Raw genomic sequence first — 20839 nt, forward strand, 5'->3', positions numbered from 1 at the left:
GCTTTTTCTTTGATGCTTTTACCTGCTAATCCCATAGAATTTTTCTTCAAAAAGAACAATTAAGGACTGCAAGGGAAATAATCTTTCTTAGAGAATATTTTTGTTTTTATTATTTTATTTTGTCTTGAATATATCCAATTCTTCATTCATAAAAACAGTTTAACTTTTGTTATTTGTTGAGACATCAGTGGATTGACATTCCATTTTAAAAATCATTGATTTTCTTCAATCTTAAGTCATTACACTTGAGATTGAGATAATTAAGATCTTGAAATCTTTTTAATCCTTCTATTCTTAAGGCATACTTTTTTTTTAGTTTTAAAATTTACTTTGAGGACATTTTTATTTTCATGTTTGGGGAAATTTTATAAAATTGCTGCTTAACTGAACTATTCCAAGTACCAGGAAGGATAGAAATTGCTAATTATTCATGTTTTTATTTTCATGTTTGGGGAAATTTTATAAAATTGCTGCTTAACTGAACTATTCCAAGTACCAGGAAGGATAGAAATTGCTAATTATTCACCTTTCAATAACCATGAAGTCTTGTACTTCTAGAGCACAGAGCACATTCAACATCAATAAAGAAAAAGAAACATAGCAGTATTATTTCTTTCTTTAAACATTTGTTCAAAAATTATGCATTAAGATGATCTGCAAGGAAATATACAGAATATCCAAGATAACTAAGGAAATTTGTCTTTATAGGCTCTATCAGTGAATGTCAGGCATGGTTGTGAAACTGGTAGTAGAGCCAAGATAGCTACATGAAGATGGAAAGCATGGGGTTTGTTCTACTTTCTGTGACAATGAGATTAGGAGTGGGAGGCAACTTCCTTGAAATGCATCAGGGTGAACAGCAGGTGTAGCTGAAGGTGGGTACCCAGGGGACTGTGGAGAGGAGGGGCAGGCTTTAAAATGAGAGATGCCCAGCCACAACCCCAAACTACTGTGAAACAGTCATCTCTTGGTATCTGTAGGGGATTCATCCCAGGACCGCAACAGATGAAAATTCCAGGGATACTCAAGTCCCAGGCATAAAATAGCGTAGAAACTTCATATAACCTATGCGCCTCCCCCCACATATTTTAAATCGTCTAGATTTCTTATAATACCTCATACAATGTACATGTCCTGTTAGTAGTTTATCATCTTCTATAGGGAACAATGACAAGAAAAAAGTTTGCATGTGTTCCGTACATCAGCAAAGATATAATTTTTTTTTTTTTTTTTTTTGGAATACTTTCAACCTGCACTTGAGGTTGGTTGAATCTGGGATGCAGAACCTACAGATGTGGAGGGCCCAACTGCATTCTATGAAATTAAAATGCCGCTAATCATGTAAAACTAAAACTTGTGTTTCATGCTACTGCATTTTATCATCTAAACTAACATAGATTTAAGTATCAGTTGTCTTTGTATTTGTTGTGTAGTTAGAGGTATATTTTCTGTCTTTTACAGTGAAGTTTAGCAACTGCAATGGAAAAAGAAAGGTACAGTACGAAAGCAGCGAGCCTGCAGATTTCAAGGTGGATGAGGATGGCATGGTCTATGCCGTGAGAAGCTTTCCACTCTCTTCTGAGCACGCTAAATTCCTGATATATGCCCAAGACAAGGAGACCCAAGAGAAGTGGCAAGTGGCAGTCAAACTGAGTCTCAAGCCAACCTTAACCGAGGAGTCAGCAAAGGTATAATATTGGAGCTGATGTCTACAAAACAAAAATTAATACAGTAAAAAAAAAGTGTGTGTGTGCGTACACATTTTGCTTCATATCACATGAAATATCTATCTGGCCAATATTTGAATTTTTTTTTATCAACTGCAGTTACTTTACCAGTATTTTTAATCTTTTAAAATACTTAGACAAGTATATTTTAAGTGACCAGAAATTATATTTGAAAGATTTGTTTATACTTTGAGATTATAATTTAATTAAAATTAGAAGTAGTTTGTTTTATATTTTTTAGAAGCTTTATAAGCTGTTAAGTATAACCACAAAATAAACAATTCTTTGCATGTCATCATCAGTCAAATTTATTAGATGGGAAATACAGATTTACAGTAGTAACAGAAAGGCATTTCTGGCAATGAGTTGTTAGGATCTGTTTTGTCCCTTAATAATCAAATTGGGAGTGTGAATTATTTATACTACTGATATGACTTTTAGGAATGATATACTCCCTCTGGTGGAAGCTGCTGTGAGCCCACATAAAATAAACGAGGTACATTTCCAAGAGAGTCCTGTTCAATTCAGTTCAGAAACATTTATTGAGCACTTACTTTGTATAAGTCACTATATTAAGTACTTTGAACAAGATACAATAAATTCTTTAGTGAAGTTATGATAATATTATTTTCAGACTATTCTAGTTCTTTGATTTAATTCAAAACAGTTACTGAGGGAGCACACCCATATATTCTAAAGTTCATGGTTTGATGAACTGTGACTATTACATTTTGCACATTTATTGTACTGTGAGAGACAAGAATACACACAATCAGTTCTTGTATTTAATCGTAAATGTGATATACACAACCATAATCAAATGAGAATGAATATATGTAAGAAAAATGTCATTTTTTTCTTGTGATATTTGTTGAGGTTTCATTATGTGAAATTTTAATTAATCAATTAACTATTAAAGGGAATCATGTCATTTGCGTAATATAAAATAAGAACCTGGTAACTAATGGAGTAAAAAGACACTTTTATTGTTTTTGATGCTCTGTGTCCTAACAAACTAACTTGGGTATTTGCACTGAAGCAGGAAGGGCTAATGGCTAAAATATCTACAGATATTGGGAGAAACAGAAGAAAATGTTGACATCTAGCAGAGATTAATACCTAGTGTGCAAAGTGGGTCATTTGCAGCATCCATCATGGCTGACATAGGTTTAGAATAATTACAGCATTAATTCTGTGGGATTTAATAGGGTCATAAATATTTGAGACATTCCTTAGCAGTATGTATTAAACTTCCCTTGGAATTCAAATTATATTTTAGCACATCAAGATCTAAATTTAATGTACAGTAGCACATTACCTGAACTGTGGTTTAAACTAATGAGAAATATATAAAAGGGTACTATTAAATTTTGCTCAGTACTAAGCTACTATCTAAGATGGTTTATAGAAACTGCAAATAGTTTACACACCTGAGCCCAATAATAAATTGTTCAGAATTCAACAATGAAACATGAACAGTGCAATTCAGAATTTTTATGCTGTTTGTTTTCTATTATTTTAATAAGGGGATAAGGACAGGCCTCCAGAGTTATTTTCTGTTCATAATAAACTGTGGTTCCTACACTTTCAGGTACCCATTAATATTGATGTTCTTTCAGAAAATGTTTTTCCTAGTACTCAGGAATGTCTTGTTATATTTTAATGCAAAGGAGTCCCATGAAATTGAAGAGATAGTATTCCCAAGACAATCCACCAAACACAGTGGATACCTACAAAGGCAGAAGAGAGACTGGGTCATCCCTCCCATCAACTTGCCAGAAAATTCCAGAGGACCTTTTCCTCAAGAGCTCGTCAGGGTAAGATGGTGCAATTTTAATTATTCCCATGGCATGTGGTATTTATCTGTTAGAAAAGTTTTGTGTGTTTTTTTTACAAAGTAAAGTTTATGACATGTATATGGAAAACATTTTTTTTCTGTAGATAGGTTTTCTATAACACTGTAGAAACCCATTATTGTTTTCCTTGGTTATCTCTTGCACTGTTTGTAGGCAGCCCCCAATGTGGTCCTGGATGCTATGGATGTAATGCTTGTTCCGTATGTGAATACTAAGGCTACGTGCATCCCCACCCACTCCTCACCCACTCTCAGTACAGACCCTGGAGCTGCCTTGCTGGGAGCTGGGCTCTCTGTGGAGATCTCTGCCCTCCACAGACAGCTTTGGGGCCAAAGAAGAAAAATAAAGGGCAATCACTGCTAAAAAATGCCAGCACCAAGTGCATTTGAAAGTTTTTTAAAAGGAAAAAATGACCTCTGATACCATTATCAGAATCCCTGGGGCAGTGTAAAACCAAAGGCTTTCAAATCTGAAGTTAGTTTTTTGTTTTTGGTTTTTTTTTTTTTTTTTTTTTTTTTGGTTACTCCAGATGCATACCTTCAGATGAAGAAATTAAAAATACAGATTTTTTTTGCATGTTTAGCAAAATTATCAGCCCATTATTCATGACAAAAGGACAATAAGACAAAATCATTATATTTCTATTTGTTAAAATGTAAACGTTCTTATGGATGATTATTTGAGCATGCGGACTCTTATTATTGAGAATTGTGGGTTTTTTAATAAACCACTTATTTGTGTTGTATATTCTGTCCTTTGTACATTGTAATTCAATTTACCAATGAGTGTAACCCCCAAACCAAGGTGCTATTTTTCTATTTCAGTAGAATATGGGAAAATAGAGAATGGTGCTTTAACTTTAAAAAAAAAAAAAACGCAATCAGATTTTACTAATGAATTTAGTTTATTTACCCAACACATAAAGATCTATTATTATTACCTCTAAATGGTATTGCCCAGTCAGCCCTTTTTATGCCTGCCTGCCTTCTTCTCTGTCTAGAGATTCTCTTCAACCTCCAATGGCTACTCATACATTGATTTAATTTTCCCAGGAACCATTGTATTTGGAGAAGAAGTAAATGTGCTTATAGTGGCTGTATAGTTTGGGAGTATAAAAATATCTCTTGAGATCTTTTCTCATATGCTCCTTATTAATAAAGAATTGTAGTATTAGTTGCCTTTTTAAAATGATATGAAAAGCTTTCTTGCAATGAAGAGTCTTTGTACAAGGCAAGTACCAAAATATGATGTCTAGGCTCCACCATGTTGGAGTTCTGTGTAAGCATATTTCACACTATGGGTAGATAATTATTCCTTACTGTAACTGATTAAAAAAAAAAAGGTGAACAGCGTTTATTTCAATTAACTTGGACACCTGTTACTGGGTTAAACAGTCTAACCCAGAGTTTCTGTCTAAAAACTGACGCTCCTAAATTTTGACTTTTTGCACTACTCCTAGTGAGCGTTCTTTTAAAGGTGAACATTGCCCCCAGTCTTTCTGGGGATAGGTGACATCTCTTTTTGAAGGCTGTTACCAAGAAGCAGAGAGGAAGAAGGGGCAGGCACTGGGGAAGTTTCAGTGGCGTTCTGGAAAGAGATGGAGCAAGTTGGTAACAGAACAAGGGTAGGAAGTGTGGCATGTGCTATCTCTGATAATGAGCTCAGTTAGTCTCTCATTTAATGTCATTGTTTTCTTGGTCCTCAGATCAGGTCTGATAGGGATAAAAACCTTTCACTGCGGTACAGTGTCACTGGGCCCGGAGCTGACCAACCTCCGACTGGCATCTTCATTATCAACCCCATCTCAGGTCAGCTGTCAGTGACAAAGCCTCTGGATCGTGAGCTGATAGCCCGGTTTCATGTAAGATTGCAAACAGCTGATAAATCTATGTGTTCGTACTCTTCTAAATGTGTGTGGAATTTGTCCTTGCCTCCTATTGAGTCTGAAAGCCTGGCTACTGAGAGTTTCAATACCAGAAATGAAATTTATAGCTTTTAGTCTTATTTTGATGATTCTAATGTCTTTATAAAATTTATTAGTGCTCTTGGTAAAAAACAAAACAATGCCAAAAAAAAAAAAGGAAAATTGCTCCAAATCTCATTACTCTTTACATTTTATTACTTGCCTTCAGTTATATGATTAAGAAAACCTAAAAGAGCAAATTATGAATGGGTTCAAAACCATTGAACATAAAATACAGAGAGATCAAACAATTGTTCACGGATATATGGAAGTATAATCAAAGTGAATCCCATCTTCTTATATTCTGTTAAATGTTCTTCTGGATGTTTTTTTCTCTTTTTATTACTCAGAACATTTTATCAATGAAAGATGTTAATACATGGTTTATTCTACATGTTCTTTTTTGTTTGTTTGCTTGCTTCTGAACCCTTTATATTTATGCCATAATGTAACATAGCTTTTAATATTGTAAAATTGATTTTTGAAAACATTTTATCATACCTTCTGGTTTCCAGAGGTATTGATAAAGGCCTTCCATCCTCCAAGATGCTTATCTCCCAATTTTTATCTGTTGGATTAACTTTTTACATTTAAAATTTTAACCTTGTGGATTTATTTGAATAAAAGGAGAGAGGGCCACAAGCCCACTTTTCTTTTCCTTTGTGGCTAGCCTGTTTTCCCAATACCAGATATTGAATTAATTCCCACAGTGGTTTAAAACCTTCCTCCCACATAGGCATGTGCTTACAAAGTTTTTGTTTTGTTCACTTATGCAATTGTTGAATTCTTGGACTTGCTCAAAGCTTTAAAATTATAGGAATTTCTAAACTACAGTAGATCTAAATAGACAAATAAGCATATGAAAAATTAAAAATGTTTTAGGGTCAATATTACTCTGTATTTTCTCTTCTCAAGACTTTGATTATTTTATCAGCCCATTCTTTTAAAACTCTTGAAGGAACAGTTTATTCTAATGTTGTTTATATTATTCTCAAACACAGAGAAAGAAATACATCTTCAAACTTTTCACAAAGACTGCATAGCATTCCCAGGGAATGTGGATTAAGATACCACATAATAGAGCTGGGCACTGTGGAGCATGCCTGTAATCCCAGGGGCTCAGGAGGATGAAGCAGGAGGATCCCAAGGTCAAAGCTAGCATCAGCAACTTAGACAGTTTCTGGCTCACTCTTTTACATATTGATTTAAATCATTTAAAATGGATTAGCACAATGTCCAACATAAGGTGAAGGATGGTTTTTTGCTGCTGTACCTACTGTAATTATATGGAGTCAGGTTGACTACAATTTTTTTTGAAGAGAGAGAGAGAATTTTTTAATATTTATTTTTTAGTTTTCGGTGGACACAACATGTTTATTTTATTTTTTTATGTGATGCTGAGGATCAGACCCAGCGCCCCGCACATGCCAGGCAAGTGCGCCACCGCTTGAGCCATATCCCCAGCCCCTGACTACAATTTTTTTAAGAAAGAATAGCTTCTATTTTTCCATTAGCTGTTTTCCAATAGCTTCTGTCAGTCCATTCTTGCTATGTTAGTAGCATTGTGATTGTGTCATATGTGTTCTCATGGACAAATATGTTAAGTACATCTGTTTTCAATTACTTTTGCAGTTGAGGGCACATGCAGTAGATATTAATGGCAATCAAGTGGAGAACCCCATTGACATTGTCATCAATGTTATTGACATGAATGATAACAGACCTGAGTTCTTGCACCAGGTGTGGAATGGGACCGTTCCTGAGGGATCAAAGCCTGGTAAGTTTGAAGATAAAAATTTGAAGATGCTTTCAGGAAATGCTATCTAACCAGCACCGTCATATAAGCAAGAAAAGGAGAAATCACAGGAGCCTTTTAGTGTCATTTTCTTTCATTCATATGCTTTTAGGTAACACAGGAAAAAACTGTAGGATGAAAATGGAAAAAAATATGCCTCTTACTGCCCACATGACAATTTTTTTCTCTTTGGAAACAATATATACTACAGTATTAGATTCTGCTACTATATAGAGAGAATCTCTGGGAGCCTTTCATTGTGCTACAGTTGATGCAGTTAGAGCAACTTGAAAGTGAGCCCTGGAAGAGACTTTCTGCTTGTAAAGTGCAAATTCTACCCTAGGAAACAGTCACCAACATACCCAACCAGAAAGCCTCAGAACTGCTTGGTATGTTCTTGGGACCAGGTGGTGAAGTAACATCCCAAGCAGGGCAGGGACATAGTGACAGCTGTGACTACCCTCTAGCTACACTAGCTATTTATTTCCAGGGTGCCCTCATGTCCTCTGCAGACCTCTTTTCAACTAGCATAATAGAAAATGGCCTGGCCTAGAAACAGCCCTTGCTGGAAGCCCTTTCACCATTGGAAAGTGGTATTTTGACTAAGGTTTTAGATTCTTGTACTGAAAACACTGAAGACTCAGTTACAGCAGAATAGCCAGGCCAGAAGGACCTATTCAGTCTGAAAAATGAGTGGACAAGATGGTCACCTGGTATTATGAAGGTTGAGGGTTGGGCCAGCCTTCCTGAGCCGTTTTGGCGTTTGAAGAGATTTAAATGGCTATATTTGTTATTTTGTAAAACTTCATTTAAAACTCTGTTCCATAATAAGTTGGTCATCCATACCAGTTTATAGCACTTTTTCATAGTCCAAATGCAATTCTCTGTGTCCTCAGAAAAGAAATGGGAGCAGGGGGGCACCTGGGGAAAGAAAGGGGCTGGACAGGAGAACCCATCACCTGTGGCTCCTTCTAAGTCACATAGTCTGAGTAACTTTCTTTGGTGTTTTCAAATACAGAATAATTGAAGCATGTTAAACACATCCTTACTCAAACACGTCTTATATACATAAAATAGATAAAACTTGGGCTTTTTTGGGCTGCAGAAATTTTGTTCTTAAAAATCATTTATTTTCTTTTTTTCCTTGTAATACTTCAAACTTGATAAAATATACTGCTTCACCTAGATTACTAAAAATAAGCCATTGGAACTGCATTTATTATGCATTTGACCATGAATTTCCACTTAAGCCTTCCATAAATAAAAGACTAGGTAGTCACTGCAAGCAAAGACATTTCATGAGTGTGTTTCCTGTGGTTTCTCTGCCGTTTGAAAACATCCTACTAGGCCAGGTTTGATACTGTGATGACTCTTGAGTCAAACTGTGTTTTTAATCAGTATTTGGGCTCAAGGTTATGAAACATACTGTTGTAAATTTTCTTAATCGTTCCTTCGCTCATTCATTCAACACATGTTTTTAAAGTAAGTGCCACGTGCCAGGCCCTGTTCTGGCTCTGTGGATACAGTGGTGATAAGCAAGTTCCTTCCCTGTAGGAGCTTAAAGCCCAATAAGGGAGCAAAATATAGAGAAGGCAACAGGCAAAAGTGCTATTAAGTTTTGAGGGGAAAAAATTAAGTTTAAAGAGATGGTACATAATCAAAAGGGTATCTTGTTTAGAGAGACAAGCTCAGAAAAAAGATTGAAATACTGGGACTAAGGCATGGTTAATTCTGGGTGAATGTATACCAGATAGGAGAATAAGGGTAGAATTTTCTCTATTTCTAAAGTAGAACCAAGCTTAGAAGAAGACAGGTTAGAGAGAAAGAGAAATCTCATGATTCAGTTCTTTCAAAGATCCCACAGAATAAGCCATTCTAAAAATTAAGTACTTTTCCCTTGACTTCTAAATTATAATTTGTGTAGCTAGTTTGATCCTAATGCTTTATAGATGTATGTTTCAAAATATCCAATATATCAAAGTCCTCAAGTTGGTTACAGTGTTCTTTTAATCTACAAAGGAATAGTGAACCACAAGGCCAGATTTCTATTCAGTGTACCAAAACAGTAATGCATGAGATGACTCCTTATGAAGTGAGTAAATGGAGTGTGCCTCATTATGCATACAGCTTACTTTCAGAAAGTGACGTAGGCATTGGGGGGAATCATACTCAGTGTGCCATTTGAAATGTTATTGCATAACAAGAAAATGCAACAGAGGGAAGGAATCAGCAGTCATAAAATAAATTTCTGATGCCATCTGTATTACTTATGGTTTATGTTTTATATCAATTAAGGCCTTCCAATAAATCATTTCAGAATCATAGGGTAAATTTATCTTCTAAGTTATGGAAAAATTGAGTCTTTATTAATATGTGTATTTTTATACTTTTTTTCCATCTACTAGAACATGTAGTTGTTTTAACCAACTAAATTATTAAAAATGATTATTTGAAAAAGAAAAGATCAGATATATCAGCCTGATAAACTTATCCTTCTTTTCTGGGACCAAAATGAAGGATAACTCTTCATTTTTCTTGTCCACTGTCTCTAGGAACGTATGTGATGACCGTAACTGCTATTGATGCTGATGATCCAAATGCTCTAAATGGGATGTTGAGGTACAGAATTCTGTCCCAGGCTCCCAGCACCCCTTCACCCAACATGTTCACAATCAACAATGAGACTGGCGATATCATCACTGTGGCAGCTGGACTTGATCGAGAAGTAAGCCAAACAAAATTTGATTTGTTTTTAAAGATGAACAGTGTCACATATAGTTTATCTCCAGGTAATAATATATTCACGGGCTAATTTTCATTAATAGATTTGCTGTGCAGATTTATAACTGAACTTCATATTGGTTAAATGATATGATAAATCATTGCCAGCCTGCACAATGTCTAATGTGATAATTAAGTTATGCCAATACTCTCTACTACCAAATTTTTAAAATTCTTGGGCATTTTATCAGGTTTTTTGTTTTTGGTTTTGGTTTTTTTTTTGGGGGGGGGGGGAAGGGAGGTACTAGGGATTGAACCCAGGGGTGATTAACCCTTAGCCACATCTCTAGCCCTTTTTATTTTGTATTTTGAGACAGGGTGTCTTCTTAAGTTACCTAGGCCTTCACTAAGTTTCTGACGCTGCCTCAGCCTCCCAAACTGCTGGGATTACAAGAACGGCACTTGTGCCATCTCTCTGGGCTCTTCAGTTGTATTGTCAAAGGCTTTTGTGGGAAACTAAATTAAATATCATTGCCAAATAATGTATGCATAAATTTAAAATAATTTTTAACATTGATATTTTTAAGAGGCCACAAATATCATGTATGTGATTAGATTTTTGGTATCCCTACGGATAGCCTTATTTAGTACAAATTGATTCTGTCTTTTATTGGCACTTGCCCCTTAACCCTAAGGTTAATTTATTCACCAGATTTGAGTGCTAGTAACTGCATTAATTCTACTAAAGTAGAATTAAAGACATAAGTTCAGAGAAGCATACATCTGACATATTTTGTTGAAAAGACATACACTGATGAAGGCATTGAAATACCATCATGTATCACAATCTGAGGGCAAATAGTGATTGGGTGGGTTTCCACGTGAGCTGTCTCAGGGTGGCAGCCTGAGCCTACTGTGTTCTTATGCACCTCTGTGTTTTTCTTCGTGTAATTTCTTCTGCCAGGAAGTTTTTCCTTTTCCCCTGTCTTGAACCTTCCAATTCCCCACATTCTGATTCCAGTTCTGCTTGTACACTTTCCTAAAAAGTCTAGCTCTAATGAAACTTTTATGTCCTTTCTCTCTTCTGTCCTGACCATTTTCTTACTGATTCTCAAGGTCATTATTTCCACCATCCATAATCATCGTGTGAGTGAATTATCAAAGTACCAACTCATAGAGATTCGTGCTTCCTACATTTCTGGCTGAGCCAGCTTTTACTGTAATGAGACATCTGATTATATATGTCAAAAGGAAACATTATACCCACCACAATAAATATTATTGACAGGGATTTTAGAAGTTGGGTTTTTTTTTTTGATGCTTTATTTGCTATAGGAGCATTCACTTGAATTGGATCGAAGAAAACACTGCTATTGCAATTAATTATATACACAAGATAGTGCTAGAAGCACTATAATAAAGTAATATGAGCCAATCAAGATTACTTTATTCACAACTCAGCTAGCTGCAAGCTTTACTTAGGAGTTAGGGATATGCCTGTGACATTGTACCTTATTAATTTCTGGCTGCCAGTGGACCCTTTTTCTAGGAATGTTTTGCATCAGAGAAGATTGAAATGAATTTGGATTTGCAGTAGTACTTTGAGTTCAGTGATATTCGGAACATGTATGTCTTTTCACCTCTTCCATTACTGTATGAAATACTATTCTTATATGCCAATAAACTCAGCATGGGTGCCATATTTTATATGAGATTACGGGGTATTTTTCAATATTCTCTCTTGAATGCCAGGTTGCTCACATAGCAAGTCGATTTAGCTCTGTTCACAATCCTAATATTTCTCTTTCATTCACACTGTCATTATAAGATTCAGAAATGGGGCGTCATCGTGTTTTCATCTGTAATATTCCTATCACACTTAGCCTGGCTGTTTTATGGTAAGAGAGAGGCATGGAGAACTAAAGATAGTTTTCTACAGTAGAGCAGCCATGTTTAAAAATCAAAGAGACTGTATTTAGTTTAGAGGTTGGAAGCTGGAAGTTAGGCCATAATCTTGGGTAAGTCCATCTTCCAGTGGCCAGAGAGAGGCCGTTCACTGTCCTTTGGAGACACTAATGCAGAAATGAATTTCAGACTACAGAATCGAGGATTAGATACAATATGCAGAATCGTCTCTTGACAGTGAAATTATTAAACACAACAGTGAGTTACTAGAGAAAATTATAGAAAACCTTCCTTTTCGAAAACTCACTCTTAACATAGAGAAAGCATCTATCTTGGATGGTTTATGGTAATTTCTGCCTGAGGCCGGGGATAAATTACTTTGACTTTTTGAGGCCTCGCACAGGCTTGAAATTCTTTTATTTCTATTAGAATTCACAGTTTCCTTTTTGTCGAAAATCATTTTAGTTGTCATTCTCCCGGGGTATATGACACCTTTAAGGGATGGAAGGCCCTAATCATTGAAATGCTTACTGAGATTCAGCCTTTGATTTTTCTTTAATCTGTTGAGTTTAAAAAAGAAAGAAAGAAATCATCTGTTCCTTAGCGTCTCCAAACCTAAAGCTGCACCACCACATTATCTTCAGCTTTTTATCTCCATCGGACAGATTACTAGTGGTGGCTTTTCCTGGCATTTTCTTCCTTTCCCCAGCCTTGTGTCTTTATTCCTTGTCGCCTGCCCTTTTTGCACAGACGGCCCATGACTGACTGCTTCACCACGATTGAATTCTGGCTCAGCCTGTTCCAGCCTGTTTGACCTTCATTAGCCTCTAACCTCAGCTTCCGCATCTGTAAATGGAGATCACAACACGAGGTGTATCATGGGGTGGCTCTGAAGATTGTGCAACATGATGCAGGAAGCATTCAGCAGTGCCCAGTAAATCTTAGTGACATCTTCCCCATTGCCATCCATGAGGACGGAATGTCTCTCATGGCAAAGAAGGAACGATACTTCCTGTTTTCCAAGCCTATTCATTTTTTAACTGTGCCCTCAACTCCTTGTTCTGCCCTGAAGGCACTGTTTTCTGTGGTATATCCAGTCCTCCTCCCTTCCCTACAGGTTCCTCTATAATGGACAACTATCCTAAATCTCCATATTACAGTGGGTCTCCACACCCTGTGAAATCAAATTGGACCTCTTTAGTGTGGTATTCTAAGCCCTCTAGAGCCCTAGCCTCTGTGCCTTCTTCAGCCGCGCCCCCCCCCCCAAGATTCTTTGCCTCTTGCTTTTGAACAAATGATGCCCCACCACTCCTACAACCACATGCTTGGGCACAGTGAAGTTTTATATTCTATTGCTGTTTCTTCTGCCTCAGGTTTTCTTTCCCATTTCCATGTGCCAAGCTGATCCTCGTCCTTGGAGAGCCAATCTTCAACTCCTTCTCTGGGCACCCACAGTGTCTCTGCCTACTCTCTGATGCAGAGACTATATCATATAGAAAGTATATCTGCATTCTTGTTCTTAGTATTCAGCAGAGCAGGTGTTCTTCTTCCTTTTACCATGAACAGGAACCCTGAAGAAATCTTGAAGTTATGAGACATCCTTCAGTTCAATACCAGACTTCTCAAAAGGGCAGCACCTACTCACTGTTCGACTCCTACATCCTTCCTCATCTGCTTTGAATCTGGCCTTCTGCCTTCTTCCCCTACTCAAGATGTGCTTCTTGTTCTTCTTGTTCTTTTTCTTCTTCTTCTTCTTTTTTTTTTTTTTTTTTTGAGATGGGTCTCACTCACTCTGTGTGCTCTGGCTGGTCTCAAACTCATGAGGTTGGGTGGTCCTCCTGCCTTAGCTTCCTGAATACAGTCTTAACAGGCACTGTTACATCCAGCTTGCAGATTATGTATTCTGACTTTCTTGGAGGGCACTTACATTTTGGAGCAATTAATGGTACACTCTCAACTCAGAAAGGCCTGTTTTTAAGTCTTATTTTTGCCACGGAAGGCTGGAAATCTCTGGCAAGGTTTCTTCCCTTTCTAAGACTCAGTTGCTCATTTGCAAAATGAGGATGAAAACTCTACCTTGTAGGAATGTGGTGAGAACAAATGAAGTTATTTAGTGCTTAGCATTGCACCTGACATGAATGCTCAATCTCAACTAAAGTCCTTGTTTTCTATTATCAAGGTCCTTAGATCAGTGTCCACATACAGTAAGCATGAAAAAAAAAATTAGAGCACAAATTTTCAAAACAGATGGCCCCTTTTCACAAAGGAGCTAACTGGGAGTTAACAGTTAATAATTTCTATGTGGGTCACAATCCTAAATTTTGGTGACATTATTATGTAACCTGGCCTCATCCATCCAAAAGCAAGTCTACCTTCTTAAGTGTCTGATTCATGGTAAATTTTTTATTTCATGTAACTAGTGTTTTCTCCTTGTCTTCTGAGGTTGCGGTCTAATTGCCTTTACCATATACAGCTACTAACTAATCCCAATCTGTTCAGTCATCAGGCTCTTCTCAGTTTCACCCTCCACATCTCTTGTATTCCTTCCTTCCTTCAAGCTTTGAAGACTGGTTGGGACACTCCAATTAAAAATTCTTAAGAAGGAGCTGGGGTTATGGCTGAGTGGCAGAATGCCTGCCTCACATGTGTGAGACACTGGCTTCAATCCTCAGCACCTCATAAAAGATAAATAAGTAAACAAACAAACAAATAAAATAAAATATGTTGTGTCCATCTACAACTAAAAAAATATTTTTAAAAATTTTTAAGAAATTTACATCAATGGGGACCTGAGAGCTAGGAAACTGAGGAGGTAAAGGTGCTTATTTTTCATTATATACCTGTTTATTCTTTTTAAATATTATACCGTATGTATATGCCACCTGTTCTAAAAAATAAAGTGAGTTTTTAAACTGAGCCATTAAAAAATAGTAAAAAATAAAGACTCCCCGCATCACTTCTTCCTACCCTGAGTACAATTGCATGGTGTATTTGGTGCTGTGATTCATTCCAATTGCTGTCACTTTATAAGACCAAGACCATAATCTGATTTTATTTACTATTTTATCCAAGTAAATACAGCATTGCCTGCCATATAATAGAAGTTCAGCAAATGTTTGTCAAGGGAATAACTGAATGTCTTTAACCTCCTCTTCCGCTGATTTCAATCCAGATCAGTGTTTTTAAAATATACTCCGCATGTATAATGATTTTGGTTGGTACAAGCAGAGGACCCTGTAGGAAGCAAAGCTCCCAAGCCTTTTAGATGCTACTCCATCAAGTACAGATACCAGAATCCAAACATCCAAAAATTTATTATGTTTATTCTTTACAGTCATATTTATGGCATGTGAAAGCAGTTTTTCATGCATGGTATTGCTATCATAAATAAATTAAGCTTTGAAAAAAAGAATGATAAATGGGAAATGACTCATGGTATAGAATTATGAGGATATGGGAGAATTGGGAAGATGGTGGATGCATCACTGTAGTTTGATAAATAGCTAGTTTGTGTTCTCAGTATGTTTTAATAAATAATTATAGCTACCCATGTAAATAAGAAGATGGTTTTACCCTAACCTGGAGTGAGTTTTCTAAGGTAATTCAATGCTGAAGATTTCTTCTCCATTCACTCATCCACCCACAAAGTCAAAAGCATCCATGGCTTGCTTGCTGTCTGTAAGGCACTGTGCTACAGACTGATGAGACAAACAGAGCCCTGGGGATGGGAGGGTATGAGTGTGTGCTCACAACACACACAAGCATGGTGGGGCAAGAACAGCATGCAATATGATAACAGCCATATAAATTAGAAAGCATGTTAGAGATGCATTGCGGGATCACAACTTTGAGGACTGGAGAGCTCTGCCTCAAAGATTTTCAGAAGTCACTAACAAGATGACTTTGAAGCTGCTTGTTTGGCAGGCTCAGAATGAGGGAAGGATATTCTGGCCAGAGTTTCTCAGCCAGAGAACTGTTGACATTTTTGGCTACATAAATCTTTGTTGTGGGGACATGTCCTGTTGCATGTTCTGCAGAATTTCTGGCCTTAATATATTAGATGTCAGAAATACTCCCTGGTTGTGAGAACAAAAATGTCCCCTAGCAGAACACAATCACTGTGGTTGAGAACCACTGGTCTAGGCAGGAGAATTGCCAAGTGCAATAGCATGGGGTCATGACAGTGCATTTGAAGATAAATATAAAAAGCTTAAAGTGTGAGATGAATGAATGACAGAGGATAGCTTTGGTAACATGGGTGAGTCACAGAGAGGGAAGGATTGATAATAACCTGATGAGTTGAGACTTTATCATATCTCAAAAAGGAACAGAGAAAAAGTTTTGAAGCAGAATTCTCTATGTCCATTGTAATACTGTGAGGGTGAGAAGTCACTTTGTGAGGGAATCTAAATGTTAGCCATTGGGAACCACATGCCCAATGAATGATTTAGGCAAGAAGCTCTGAATGGTTTTGTTGCTTAAAAAATAAGTTATCAAATCTACCTTACTAAATATAAAACCATTTTACAGTTAGGCATTTTAAAATGGAGATTACATTATTTACCAACTTAAGAGATGTATTTTAGAACTAACAATATTCTCTTAAAACTTAAAAGATTTCAAGATGAGCTTGAAGCAATAGGGAATTTCAAGAATCGGTTACTGATCCCAATTATTTCAGCCTGTGCAAAATTGTATGTATTATGCCCATATAATTTTAAAGATATTCATGAAATAGACAGGAAAGAGCTCAATCTCCATATCTTATCTATGGGGAGGGGTTTTTATCTTCTAAAAAAATAAACTACATTTTTTTCTTTTTAATTGTTTTTTGAAAATGTTCATCTGTTTCTACAAACTAACAGCTATCAAAAATTGGCATTTCAAAAGTCACAACAAATTTTTGTTTTCATAACTTTCAGTGGGGACACTGAACTGAATGCCCTGCAAAAAAATTTCTCTTTGTAACCATGAGAGCATTGAACTAAAGCAACACTCAGGACTGAGAAAGGAAACCATTGAGAGACACTGTACCCTACTTATGCATCCTCGTGAAGTGTTGTGGGTTCAGAAAAATTTAAATGGTTCAACCAGCATTATTCGTTTGTGGGTTTTTTAATTAATTCAGTAAAATGTGGTACTTTGTCTTTTAAAAGAAAAAAAAACAACTAAAATAATAACTGGTAGAGGCTGGCATTTGGGTAGGCAGAGACTTAAAATCTAATGTGTGGCTGTCCCTCCTACTCCTTTCTTTTCCTTGCCCTTCCCTGGAACAACTAAATCAAAAGCTACAATTTGTGTCTGTTCCGTCCAAGCTCCAGAAATCCCTTAAGAATGGCCATTCATAACGGGAGCTATATTTAGAATCAGGGGAAACCGCACTTTGCAGGGACCGTTGTTTTCTTTTGTTTTTGGTTTTGTTTCGTATGAAGAAGTGAGTCTGGTTTGGAATGTTTTTAACATTTATGAAAATGATCCATATATTTTTATCTGTGCCAACTTCTACAGAGATTCCAAATTATTTTAGATACTGTTTTTTTGGCTAGGTTTTCCTAATATAAAACTTTGTCAGCCAGTACTTGTAGGCTTCTCAAACAATCACAAGACTTGCTTTAGATACATTACAGCTTGATTTGGCTCCTTTCTAAAATAGTCTGGAATTTGAAAGAACCGAATGCCTGTCAGATAATAGTCATCTTCATGGAAATGTATCCATGTCTATACCCATTATAACTGTGTGCTCAAAACAGTGGACACAAGGAGTATCATGTCCAAATACCCATCCATTGAATATGCAATTATTAAATTCCTACTATGTTCCAGGGCTAACTTTGTAATTATAAGCCTTTTAACTAGTCTTATGTATATGTCTTTGTGTGTGCTTTGTGTGTGTGTGTGTGTGTGTGTGTGTGTGTGTGTGTGTGTGTGGTACTGGGGAATCCAACCAAGCTCTATCCTTAGCCTTTTTTATTTTGAGACCCGATCTTACTCAATTGTCCTGGCTGACCTTGAACTTGTGATCCTCCTGCCTCAACCTCCCTAGACAATGGAATTACAATCATGCACCACCACTGTGCCCAGTTTGAATTAGCTTTTGATTGTAAGAATATATCTCCCCTGGGGCTGGGGTTGTAGCTCAGTGGTAGCATGTGTGAGGCACTGGGTTCGGTCTCAGCACCACATATAAATGCATAAATAAATTAATTAAATAAAGGTCTGCTGACAACTAGAAAAAAAGAATATATTTTTCCTATGTAGTTTTGAATAGTATGCATTAGTGAGGATTAGAGGGAAATATCCTAACAACCCTCTTATAACAGAAGTTGCATATATAAAAATATGTAAAAGGAAAGCCTGCATATATTGTAAATTATGTATGCTTTCTTCCCCCTCTCTTGAGCTTCTGCAGTATCCTAAACTGGGTAGAAATTTAACACATGAGAAAGTAAATACAAACCAAAAGAGTGGAATGCTTGATTATAGACCAGTGAAGAAAAGGGAAAGGTTGAACCAGATGGAGGTTTTAGCTTAGCTGTGAATTTCACACATCTGCAGCGCATTCCTCACTGTGAGGAGAAGTGCATATACACAGTTAAATCTCTTTAGACAAAGACCAGACCTGTGCTTTGTAAGTTAAAGTAAACCGCACTTGGGAAATTTCAAGCAATGCTCATCAGAATGAATGATGCTGTGCTTTCCGTATGTAATAAAGAGCCATTCACAGAACAACTGTTAATGTCTTCTTGAGGAATTAGTTTCATTTAGGTTGTTATCTTTATGTCTTTTTAGAAAGTGCAACAGTATACGTTAATAATTCAAGCTACAGACATGGAAGGCAATCCCACATACGGTCTTTCAAACACAGCCACGGCCATCATCACAGTGACAGATGTCAATGACAATCCTCCAGAGTTTACTGCCATGACAGTAAGTATGGCCTGTCGCTCAAGAAACTTCAGGTCTGTGGTCCATTATGGAGAAGTTTTGTCATGAATAATAAATGTGTTAAATAGAAGTGGAACTTGCTTAACCTGAGAGTAGAATGGCCACTGGCTCAGGGGCTTGTGTCACCAGGGCTTTAACTCAGGCATCTCAGTAGTTTTCTTCCTCATCTTCAAGTTCATTGTTAAAAATGTTAAAATATGCTGCCTGGAACAAACATTCTTAAAAGATTGGGTGCTGTTATAACAAAATACTTACAATCATTTTCAGGTGTGTGAACTACGTGACTGATTGATGCTCCTTCTTGAGCATGTAATTATCTATATCAAAGTAAAATTATTTCCATAGACAAATCCTTTCCCCTAACCCCACATTAATCACCCAGATACTCATAAGTGGTTGCTAATTTTAATAGTAATGGAACTGCAACATAATTTGCAAAATAAAAATGGGGACTAAAAATGTGTTATAGTATTTTTAAAGTCAAGCCTAAATTCTATGATTCCCTGCATCACCAATGTCCCCATTTAGTGTAGATAATTAAGATTTAATGGAGCAGTTAAATCTGGGTGGTGTGTTTGTCAAGACAACTTGTCCTCCAGTGGTCCACGTCACTCCTCTGACTGACATCTGTCTTTCTTGTAGTTCTATGGTGAAGTACCTGAAAACAGGGTGGATGTCATTGTAGCTAATTTAACTGTGACTGATAAGGATCAGCCCCATACGCCAGCCTGGAATGCAGTGTACAGAATCAGTGGTGGAGATCCTACCGGAAGGTTTGCCATTCAGACCGACCCTAACAGCAACGACGGGTTAGTCACCGTGGTAAAAGTAAGTGTTCTTCAGGGGCCTTGATCTCTGACAGCCTCTTGGCAGTGAGCAGTAGATTTGCCCCCACTGTATCATTTTGCTATTAAATCGTAGGATCTTTTTCCCCCCCCCAAACATCTCTAAATCTAGAATTCATATTTATTTGGTAGGTTAGGTGTTATGGTTTAATTTATGCTGAGGTTGAGGTCAGCAAAGGTATTCCCCATTGTCATTGGACTTAGATTTTTTTTTTTAAATCATTAAAATCAGTTTGGACAGACTTACCAATCTGAAGATGAGACTGACCTCAACAACACTGATTATCAGTGTAATCGATGTATTAGTGATATTTTACATCTGTAAGTTCTGATCCTCAGTTGATACCTGTGAAAAATGATGCACCACACCTAGGTTCCTCGTGGTTACAGCTGTTGAAAATATTGGGAGGTAGGCAGTGAACCAGAAAATATCACAGAAGTAACATGGAATGAGCAGGCAAGAAAAGAACCTATGTTTTAGAAAGATCTTGTGTTTACATTGCTATTTTAAATAATTTTTTTCAAAACTTTAAGAAACTGATTCTTCTATTTTTAATTGACAAATGAGAGAAAAAGAGAGGACTCCAAACAAAACAATTTGGTGCCAAATGCAGAGGGAATGTTCTTCAGGTATAATAATGCATAGCTGTAATGTATAAGTTGGTTCCGCTGATCATCCCTACCCAGTGAAGAAATATATTACTCTGCCTCTCACCTAAACACTCTTAGTTTGTAAGTACACCCAGGTGTTGGCTTCACAGGGAAATATGCATCACAGTGCCAGTTGCCAACAACTATGTACTACATGTGCATGAGTCGACTGAGATGTGGTTTTGAAACTTCGTGATCAAGAGCACCACTCCCAGAACCCAGTTGTCTGTGTTCAAATTCCAGCTCTGCTCTTGACACTTGTGTGACCATGGCTGGTTATTTAACCTCTGTTAACCTCAAATTCCTCATGCAGAAAGGGGGGCGGTGATGACAGCACCTAAGTCATGGCACTTTTGTGAGGGATGAATGAGTTTTGTATGCTTTGAAGAACTCAGAACTGTGCCGATGCCAGGAAGCACAAATAAATGTCA

General features: G+C 36.9%; 1 protein-coding gene across 1 annotated transcript in view; it reads left to right on the forward strand.

Moving 5' to 3' along the window:
• Positions 1 to 20839, forward strand: part of Cdh2 (cadherin 2) — a 207993-nt gene that overhangs the window by 148125 nt on the left and 39029 nt on the right. The window contains exons 3-9 of the mRNA XM_077792266.1: positions 1462 to 1688; positions 3398 to 3544; positions 5289 to 5444; positions 7179 to 7323; positions 9894 to 10066; positions 18757 to 18894; positions 19555 to 19740. Of these exons, the coding sequence (XP_077648392.1) occupies positions 1462 to 1688; positions 3398 to 3544; positions 5289 to 5444; positions 7179 to 7323; positions 9894 to 10066; positions 18757 to 18894; positions 19555 to 19740 (1172 nt within the window). The remainder of the gene's footprint in view (positions 1 to 1461; positions 1689 to 3397; positions 3545 to 5288; positions 5445 to 7178; positions 7324 to 9893; positions 10067 to 18756; positions 18895 to 19554; positions 19741 to 20839) is intronic.

This window comes from Urocitellus parryii, chromosome 13, assembly GCF_045843805.1.
Source record: "Urocitellus parryii isolate mUroPar1 chromosome 13, mUroPar1.hap1, whole genome shotgun sequence".
In the NCBI taxonomy this organism is placed as follows: Eukaryota; Metazoa; Chordata; class Mammalia; order Rodentia; family Sciuridae; genus Urocitellus; species Urocitellus parryii.